Genomic DNA, 10085 nt, shown 5'->3' with positions numbered 1-10085 from the left:
AATTCTCATTTGCTTGATACCATATGGCACGATGGCTTAACAGAATCCAGAAACAGAATCAAAATAATACATATGCAGGCAGTGCGCTGTGACAAGATTTCTGGTGATGGGTGCCAGGCTAGCATCATGCCCAAAACAGTGATTTGAAAACTGCGATACAGGATAGGTACTAGGTAAAATCTGATGTAATGGTTGGGAGTGAGTCAAGACCCGGGGGCAAACAGTCTGAATCCAGCTCATACCAAAGCAGATGTTCAACTGACGACAGCAGTACAAAAGACAGTGCTGCCTGTTATTCACAAGGTATTTTGCATTATCGGGATGGCATGTCATGGTTGCTAAGCTACAGATAGAATGGTATTGTTAACCATATATATATATATATATATATATATATATATATATATATATATATTTAATAAAGAAATACCGTGTTTTGTTAACAAGGTAAGGTTTTCTCAGGTATAGGTGTGGAAGTCGGTTCGTGAGCTTTGATGTTGCAGCTCTGCTCTGAGGCTTGATCCTGCATTCTGGACTTCAAAACAGACTGCGCCTCATCATGGGTAACAGCTTGAAGAGGTAGACACTGACTGCACAGACATGCCTGAAGGACCACACACAAACATTTGGTCAGAGAAAACAACAAACATTTACCATCAGCTTTAAGTGGAGAAAATGGCACATTACAGTGTGTGTGGTATTCATGGTATAATCTGAGGGGAATGCAGTTTTGCCAACTTGTATTTTTTGAATAATGACCCACAATAAAAGCCTTGGTACTTTGATAAGGAGAGGGTGTAATAGAAAGCTGTTGGTTTTTTTATCCATTGAAAGCAATCTCAAGTTGGATTGCCTTTAATTAAAAAAAAAGTGATATGTTAAAAGGAAAAACACTACAAATGTAAAAAAAGTGATATAAAAACCATTATTGCAGAGGAAGAGTTGTTCTTCATGCGCCACAGTGTGCACAAACCCAAAGACAGACAAACAAATTTAGACATGTCCTTCTGAGCTAGTAATACAATAAAGGCTTTTAAAGAAATGTTTTCTTGGAAATTGCCTTGAAGCTATGTTTTCTTCTTCCTCACAACACATCACTCTAATTCAGTGACAAACTGTCTGGTAGATTGCCAAGTGTCTGTTTTTTTTCTTCTGACAAGCTTTTTTTCCAGACCATTTTCACTTATTACCCCCTCGGGTCATTGCTTGCTCCAGTCTGGGCATTTTGTAGACATGACTCCATATGGCCCTGATGACACATATGATAGCTCATCCGATGTGGATCACAATGCTTCGCCCCTGAAGAGCAGTGAATAGACCCTACATAGGAACATCTGGAAAAACAAAAATGTCCATGACAGCATATCTTACCTTGAAACAGCTTTTAAATCTCTTGCTGACTGTGTACAATGCGATGGGGTTGATGCACGAGTTGAGTGATGCCATCGTAATGCCAAAATAATCCAGCACAAGAAAGACACTGAAAAATGAAGGTGAACATTAGGTACTAATTAGACAAAAGAGCACAGAACAGGTAAAGAACAAAGAAAAAAGGTAATCCTGCAGGCTCACCTCAGTAACTGACACCTCTTAGGATCTTTCTCATCATATATGGTTGATTTCAAGATTCTGCTTAGGTATAGAGGTAACCAACAAAATGCAAAGACAATCACCAGGCAGAAGACGGTTTTTGCGACTTCTCGTCTCTTAAAAAAAGAAAATATTGTCAATATCGAGCTGGATGTTATGCCCAAAATATGAGATTTGTGCAAAAGTTAAAAGTTGCAAAATTTTCAAAAAAGTAATAACCTGCTTGGTGTGGTCGCTTAATGTATTCTCAGTATTCTTCAGCATTTTCCTTGCCATGAGTGTGTAGAAGACGGCAGTCCAAGCCAGTGGCATGCAAAAATAGAATCCAAACAGCCACCAGTCCTTTACTGATTTATAAAACTGTTGATTAAACATGACAGAGGCCCACAGTCAGTCAGTGCTACAGATGACATGATGTGCCGTTGTTGCTATGTAACAGCATGCATAAAACAATATCCAAGACATAGGTTTACAAGGACGTCTACAAGAATATGTGGGCATCTGTTAGACAGAGTTATGATAAGTAATATTAGAGCCTTTGTGCATTTCATTTCCTGTCAACACTTATAAATGTTGCTGTATGCTGGATATGAAAAGACAAATCAAACACATGTTGATCTGTTTGTTCTATCCTGTTGCGCTGGCTGGAGACTATTACATTACCTGCATGAACGGAGTGGTTTGCATGGGATGAAGCAGACATATTCTCAGATGCTTGTCTTTATAGTTCATTGTTATCATATCAAAGCCGACAACTTCAGGCACAGCCAGCAGGATAGAAATAACCCATATCAGAGTTATTTCGATTGCTGTCCACACTGGAACCCCGATGCCTTTGATTCGATTCCAGGATACTACAGCTCGGTATCTGTAAAATCAATTGGGAAATGTTGTGGCTTGGGGGATTGTCTGGAACAATAATAAATTTTTTAGTTAAAGAACATTTCAAGGGCTAATACTAAACAAATCTGTCTGCTTGGTGAAATACAGATAGTAGCCAGAAAACACTATTTTCTTGTAGGGCACAGGACAGTGCAACTTATCTCTGTACCTGTCAACACTCAAAGCACATAAGCTCAACACAGTAATTCCAACAGATGTTTTCTGTATGAAGGGGACAAGTTTGCACAGCAACAAACCAAATGGCCAATCTTCTGCCATGAGCTGTAGAAAAAAGAGAAAAAAAAGACAATTTTCAGTGGAAACAAAACAGACTAACAATCACTTCAAGGTGAGATTGAAGTTTTAAAATGGATAAAGAGGGCAGAGAGCAGAATAAGGTGCAACATTGTTTTCACATTGTAATTGCAACACAGTGCAAGGTTAACAGTTAACTCACCCTGTATGAGTTGATTGGAATGTCTATCACAATGTGGATCAGATCCCCCAAAGCAAGACTCGCAATGAGAATGTTTGGCCCACTTCTCATGCATTTGTTTACATATATGATCTTCAGTAAGGCTGAATTTCCCACTATTCCAATAACAAAAACAACAACAGAGACCAGCGTATGGACATATTTGAAGGCATCTCTGATTCCAGCTGACTCCAAGCACATAGGGTGGTGTGGTGTTTTTTGCCCTACTTGAGGTGGATGAATTGAGCTGTTGGGGTTCTGTTTTGCCAGGATTAAGAGACCAGGGGAGGCCGTTTCAGAAGGTTCAATTACAGGGAACGGTTCTGAATGCTGATCACTGGCCTCTCCTCCAATGAGAATATTTGCCAAACAAAAAACAAGAGCAACAGTCCACATTGTTGATGATTTCCTCAAAAGGCCCTGAAATGTTTTTTCCCCAGCCCTGAGGAAACAATGGGAGTGAAAATAATTAGCACAGCATCTCAGCCTTGAGATTTGATTCAAAGTATTCAGGTGAGGAAAAGGATTAATTTAATTCACTGATCAAAAGACAACAGTATATAGAAAGCACTGATATAATAAGGTACATTGAATTATTCCAGCTTACCTTTAGATGCAAACACACAAACCCTGTATGAAATTACTCTCTGTAATACCTACAAAGTAGGCTGTATGTCCAACACAAAGGACTGCTATACTGCTCCTTTATTGCAGCGCCTGCTGTGAATGTTAGAACCCAGCAGAGGGAAATCAGGGTTTTATAGACTAAGGTATTGTTGTCAGCATTAGTCATCGATCTGTCAGTAGTGACTGTAATTACATCCCTTGATGCATCACTCTCAATGAAAGGATGGCGTTGAAGTGTACTGTCTGTTATCACAGAGTGAGATCATTTTCTAGGCTTTAGTAGGGATATAATGTTACAGTTGTTTTCCACTCTTATCACCAAAACGTTGGATGCATCTAGTTGGACAAAAAACTTCCAAATTTAAATCTAAATGTAGAAAAATCTAAATGTCTATTTTAGTGAAGAGATGATTTTCTTTTGCTTGAGTCTTTATCACTAATCTTACAAGTCATCATTAGTGAATGTAATGGGAACATGAAAAAAGTCTTCTGCAATTATATAAAATTTTGGATGTACATGAGTCTGATGCCAAACTACTGCCGGGCAACTGCACTTGAACAATAACAAAGAAATGATACAAATGGAACAGCGTAATATTCAGAGAGTGTCCTCTAGAGATTTAGCTTCAGTTGACATATCACGTTTCTTAAAACATGAGTCAGTCTCCATCCTACGAGAGAGAATCTGCCTCTGCATCTCCTGAGAGTCCTAAAGAAGGTGACTTCTCCCCTCGACAGCTTTACGACAACCTGAAGAGCCTGGAGGAGCAGGAGACATGTGACGACCAGAAAGATCCCCTTGTTAAAATCATAACCGACAACTACTCCAGCTCTGCTTTGAACATTCAAATCTGTGCTCCGCTAGCGGCAAATGACCTTGGAAAACTTTGTGCTGGCATGCTTCCACAAGAACAACTGATTAAGAAAAGTGAGTTGGTTGACTAGGATGTTAAAAAGTATGACAATTGTTAACAGCCAGGCTGTCTATGTACTTTCATTATAACTGTTTTCCCATTTAGGTCATTGGAGAGAACCCAGATGCTTCAGTACATCACCTACAGAAATGGAGCAGTAAGGAACATTTTTTATTTGTAATTGCATTACGGAAATGTATTTAAACATAACAATAATGCAATGTCAATGTCTTCTTTAGTGACCATATCATTGACTTACATGGTAAACACTTTAATCTCCTGTAGTATTTTGTTTTGATATTCAGTAACATTGATCAGAAACCAATTTGCGATGGTCTACAATGTTCTTTGATGGTCATATAATCACATTTTGCTGGTCCGGCTGGTCAAAGGGTTGAAAAGCTTTTCAATCTGCAGAAAAAAAAGAAGAAAAAAAAACACTGCCTCTGCCATACGATTTATGTATAGTGCTCCCTAAAGCCACCATTACTGCAGTGGCATAGTTGAATTGAATGCATTTCTTTTGAATACATGGTGCGTTGAGTCTACTACAGTTGGAAAACACACCCTCACATGGATAAAGGTGGTCTTAAGTTGCATAATGACATCAGCTTAAGTAGAACAAAAAAAAATCTTGCTAATCTTAATGTATATCCCAGCATCAACTAACAGCAGACTAATCAATTTAGTGACTAACTAGCTGGTGAAGAAAATCAACTGATAAAACGTGAACATATTTCTTTAAGAGTTGACAAAGAACAAAACAGAGCTGAAAGTAGAGTTAGTATTGGACTTACATTTATCAGGTGACCAGAAACATTACTTCAAATCACTCAAATTGTTGCTAAAGTTGCTCCGTGTCTGATGAAATCTTAAAGAAGGGTCTGCCAAAAGAACTTCATGAGATGATTATGTCTGTCCAAGCTGTGTCACTGCAGCTTGTTTGGCCCCCAAGAGAACACAAATCTATTACTCTAGATCAAAGATGGATATAGAAAGACTTTCTGGTAAAGCATTGCTTTTGTCTCTGTTCTTCTGTGCAGACCGGTCTCACCAGAGTTCATGGAGGTACTAGCACTGGATGGTAGATTCATTACTTTGGTGAGAGCTCAGACCCAGACAGATTGGGAGTGGGTGGAGCAGAGAATCTCTTTCAGCTGTCAAGGTAAGCCATGTCATCAGTTTGGGTGCGAAGGGGTCACCTGTTCCTGACCCCTCTTGCCTCTCATGACATAGACATCTGTCAAATTCCCAATTATTTCCCTCTTGTGCAGTTCAAAAGGAAATTGAAGATCCCCAGTTGTTGCAGGCAGAGGTGGTGAGAATGACCACTATTGATGATTCTTCAGAGGTAACATGCTCATGGCAAAATGTGTGTTTTATGCATAGTCAAGTGAAGGAAATTTTGTTAATACAACGCAAAATGTGGTGGTAGAAAGTAATTTACTGTACTGTAAAACTACTGTACTTTAAAAGATTCTTGTACTTAACTTGAGAACTAATTCAATTTTATGTTACTTCATACTTCTACTTCACTACATTTTAGAGGCAAATATTGTACGCTTTACTTGACTACATTTATCTAATAACTTTAGTCACTAGTTACTTTGCGATTCAAATGATTAATACAAAATATAATCAAGAAAGATATTGTATTGTTACAGATTAAGGTAACCAGCAGTATGTACAATTAACAAACTAGCTGAATTTTTTTTAATTAGTCCCAAAGATTTAAAACATGTTGAGCTGAAATAGACTCTCAGTCACATCTGGGATTATTGTCACAAACACCACACTGAAGATAGATGTCACTGCCGGCCAGACCCAGAATGCTAGTGAAGCCACAGCCTTGGTGTATTTGATATGGGTCAAGGTACAAAAATGCTAACTATACTCCATAACGACAATACTTTAACTGATTTTTAAACATTGGCCTGCACAAAAAAAGCTTTTTTGAGTAACGATAGTAAATATAATTTGTTGCTTCCACACCTGCTTTTAAGATCGGAGTACTTCTGTCACCATTGCCAGAATCTCAAGTTTGTCTTGATAAAGGCATTACAATATGAGCAACATACAGATTGTAAAGCCCTCTGAAACAAATTTGCAAGGATCCTTCTATGCATATTGGTTATATTTAGCTTATACATCCAACGATCTGTGCAAGTCTTGGTTTATGTATTCACATCAGGAGCCAGAGGATGCAATGATGCCAAAGGTGGAGCATGATATACCTCTTGTGGGTCCACCTCGTCTCATTGCATACAAGCCAGAGCCAAAACAACCCCCTCATGTTGAAAAGGTACCGTCGACTTAGTCCTGTATCTGGATATTGCCCATAGTGTTTTGAAATGACAGTGATAGCCCTTTTCATTTTCCCTCAGTAGCTTTATAACGAGTGGAGGCTATAATATCAGAGGTGGAGAGGTGATTGTGTCTTTTTGTTGCTGCACTGTAGGGTCCAGAGGTTGAATCTAAACAGACTGTGCTCCTTGCTCACTGTGACTATTGCCAGCAGCTCTATCAGCCCTTCATACAAAGTGAACTGTTGGAAAATGAAACAAACTTTGAGGGGGTGAGTGTAGCTTGTTTACCTCCAACAAGAAATTGAAAATAAAATCATTAGAAATAATGACTGTTCAGCTAACCTTGACAAAATGATTTCCATTTGTGGAGGGAAAAGGCTCATAAGGGAGGAGAAGTGCAAGTAAAAGAGTAAAATAAATGTGTTTTGTTGTCAATTTTCTTTTATTCAGCTGTTTTGTTGTGAGCAAGCTAAACAAATAAGAGAGCTTATAATGAGAGAGAGAGAGAAATTGGCACAGAAGGAGTCAGATAGGAAGATTGATGTGAACCCGCATGCCTCAGTCATGAGTGAGGAGGAGAGGGAAGCTGCTAAGGCGAAGGCAAAGGAGAGGTGAGCAACATGAATGCCCAGTTCCCTTTCACATTAATTTTAAATGTTGGTAAGATCGAGGGGAAGACTGCCAAGGACATACAATTGTACTGTGTGTTTATATTGATTGTAATAGATTGAATGCCATTAAAGAGCGGTATTTCTCTTTGTGATTGCAGTAGCATTAAATATGAGGTGGTATCTGAGTTAGATTTTTTTATGCCCTTCAGGTTTTGGCATTGTATTGTCCACTGCTGTGGAAAAAATAATTAACATTTCTAATGTAGGTTGAGACTTTTCAAACTCCAGAGAAAACCTAAAAAGGAAAACGTGAAGATAGTAACAAGTAAGTATGCAACCTGAGGCCCTTGTCCAATTAGTACAAATTATGAAGAAATTAAATGTGCAGTATTTCATGTTTGTCATTGACAAAATATATATTATCCTTTTATTGCTCAGGCCATAATGAGGTCAAACATAAAACGTCCTACAGCCTGGCAAAAGAGATTTCCAATATCAATGATGAGCTGCACATCCCTCAGCAACATATAAAAAATATGACTGACTTGTTTACCCTACAAGAAGAAACTGTTGATGAGCCAAAGGTATGTTGGAATGTTTCATTTAATAATGTTTTATTAGCAATGTATTTACCAGAAATGTCATTAATAACTGGACTATTTTGCATCACAGTTCAAAGGAGTAATTAAGAGGTTCTACAAAAGTGGGAAATGCTTTCTCACCCTTTGTCCAGATGGGACAGGTCATGTTTTGTATCCTTTTAAGAGATGCACAAAGTGGAAGATCAAGGATTTGGTCAAAGTACTTAATGAGAGGGTACACATTTGTTCCTTTTGATAACAGATTTGCACAGTGTTAATGAGCCTTAATAGACAAAGTTATCCTTCTGGGAAAGCAGCCATTATAATATCCTCTGCAGAAGCTGCTGACTTCACTTACATCATCTTGGAGGACAAGGACGTAGCTCCCAGCATCAAAGGCATTTTCACAAATAAAGGCCACGCCACATGCTATCATCCCAATGGAATGATATGGTAATTGTTACTCCATAATAACTGCTATTATGACCATTTAAACAAAGTTAAAATAAGCCTTAAAGGAATAGCTCTACATTTTGGGAAATATGCTTATTTACTTTCTGGCATTTGATTGTTTGATGAGAAGATTGATACAACTCTCTTTTCTGCATAGTATATGAAGCTATAGCCAGCAGCTGTTTAGCTTGGCTTAGCATAAAGACTGGATACAAAGGTAAACATCTAGCCAAGCTGTTTCTGAACGCAGCAAAATCAACTTCATTAGTTATATCTTGTTTGTGTGGTCCATACAAAAAACAAAATGTAGACTATTTGTTGCAGCAGTTGCCAAGTTAATTTACCATGGAGAATTCAGGAAGTTACTTGTTTCAGACAAAGAATAGTCTGGCACATAATTCCCATAAAACAGCAAATGCCATTTTTCGATTTTGTTTTATGTGGATAAAATCAAATGAGGTATATATATTTTGTTACCTATGAGCTTTAGAGCTAACTGTTTTCTCCTGTTTCCAGTCTGTATGCTGTGAATATGCATATTTCCCAAAATGTCAAACTAATCCTTTAATTCAGTCAGTTACTAAGAATCAAATGTAAGTGTCAAATCAAAATCTAAACTGTATGTTTTGTATCTTAGACACCAAAAATCTGAGACCTCATAATTTTCTTAAATTACTTTTTGACCAGAGATACATTTTGCATTAACCTGCTGCCCTCCTGCTACAGGTCTATTGCTAATCTCTGTGGTGTGTCTGAAGGTTGAATTTGACCCCTGTTGGAGGTCTCTGCTTCAGTGAGACAGGAGCTTTGAGGAGACGCTGGAATTGGTTGTATGGTCATGACCTGCATGTGCGTAACCTTCCCTTCAAGCCTCTGACCTTTGCCCTGGGCCCACACATGAGCGTGCGCATACACTCACAAGAGCGCACGTACATCACCTTTGCATATCAGCAAAACAGCGTGCACTTCAATGTGGGATCAAAGCTTGAGGTAGGTATTAATAAATGCACTTTAAATGCCTTTTCAGCCATTAACTGTATGTGTTTCTCTTTTTCTTACACATGAAACAATTAGGAGCCTTCATGCTAAACTCTATGCAGCAAATAACAGCAGTCATTAATGATTTTCAATATTTGCACAGGAAAAGAATTTGACAGGGAAACGTTTTTTTTTTTTCTTTTAATGCAGCTCATTTACCCAGAGAGCGATGACAAGCCGAGGCAAGACGTTCTGAAGAGATATATCCAAATGAAGAGCTCAGAGATTTACGCTCTGCTTGGCCAGATTCAGACCTGCATGTCCCACCACTCTGCAAGCATGAGCAACATTAAGCCACATTACTGTTCCATTGCCCGAACGCAGCAGCTTAGCAGACAAATGGAAAAGGAGTAGTCATCTGAAAAGATAAAGGCCCATGTAAATTAAGAGAGAAATACAGAATTGGCAAAAGCGGATATCATTTTTGGCTGTGTTACAGTTTATAGCCTTATATTATTTAAAACCTCTTGAGTATCTGGTGGTGCTTAAAATCATTCACGGTTACATTCAGACTGAAAAGCTTGAGCTTTATAGAAAAAAGCTTTAAGGAAGATTTGGTCAATTGGTTTGAAGAAAATAAAAACTGTAAGTGAAGAAGCCCAGGTTGA

At 38.3% G+C, this 10085-nt stretch overlaps 2 protein-coding genes across 2 annotated transcripts; one reads left to right on the top strand and one right to left on the bottom strand.

Annotated features, from left to right (window-relative positions):
- Nucleotides 1-439: 439 nt before the first annotated feature.
- On the bottom strand, nt 440-3343 carry ednrbb (endothelin receptor type Bb). The gene is made up of 7 exons (XM_054615536.1): nt 2930-3343; nt 2642-2754; nt 2254-2458; nt 1810-1950; nt 1573-1706; nt 1372-1480; nt 440-604 (listed from the first exon to the last, which is right to left on the bottom strand). Exons 1-7 carry the CDS (start codon nt 3341-3343, stop codon nt 440-442), a joined length of 1281 nt encoding a protein of 426 aa, XP_054471511.1.
- Nucleotides 3344-4228: 885 nt separating this feature from the next.
- Nucleotides 4229-9831, top strand: LOC129104721 (glutamate-rich protein 6-like). The gene is made up of 13 exons (XM_054615535.1): nt 4229-4502; nt 4594-4645; nt 5532-5653; nt 5763-5806; nt 6680-6790; nt 6947-7063; nt 7245-7405; nt 7672-7730; nt 7844-7989; nt 8096-8157; nt 8284-8439; nt 9198-9429; nt 9628-9831. Exons 1-13 carry the CDS (start codon nt 4229-4231, stop codon nt 9829-9831), a joined length of 1740 nt encoding a protein of 579 aa, XP_054471510.1.
- Nucleotides 9832-10085: the final 254 nt, after the last annotated feature.

Source organism: Anoplopoma fimbria, chromosome 16 (genome assembly GCF_027596085.1).
Source record: "Anoplopoma fimbria isolate UVic2021 breed Golden Eagle Sablefish chromosome 16, Afim_UVic_2022, whole genome shotgun sequence".
NCBI lineage: Eukaryota > Metazoa > Chordata > Actinopteri > Perciformes > Anoplopomatidae > Anoplopoma > Anoplopoma fimbria.
Note: the sequence above shows the minus strand (reverse complement) of the source record. Positions and strands in the feature narration are given on the sequence as shown.

Bases quoted from the DNA above. Each gene is read 5' to 3' on its own strand.
- LOC129104721 (XM_054615535.1), top strand. From the start codon at position 4,229: ATGAGTCAGTCTCCATCCTACGAGAGAGAATCTGCCTCTGCATCTCCT. The intron at 4,503-4,593 runs GTGAGTTGGTTG...TTTCCCATTTAG, and splicing joins AGAACAACTGATTAAGAAAA to GTCATTGGAGAGAACCCAGA. The intron at 8,440-9,197 runs GTAATTGTTACT...GTGTGTCTGAAG, and splicing joins CATCCCAATGGAATGATATG to GTTGAATTTGACCCCTGTTG.
- ednrbb (XM_054615536.1), bottom strand. From the start codon at position 3,343: ATGTGGACTGTTGCTCTTGTTTTTTGTTTGGCAAATATTCTCATTGGA. The intron at 2,459-2,641 runs GTACAGAGATAA...TTGATTTTACAG, and splicing joins TGTGCTTTGAGTGTTGACAG to ATACCGAGCTGTAGTATCCT. The intron at 1,707-1,809 runs GTTATTACTTTT...TCTTTTTTTAAG, and splicing joins TAAGCGACCACACCAAGCAG to AGACGAGAAGTCGCAAAAAC.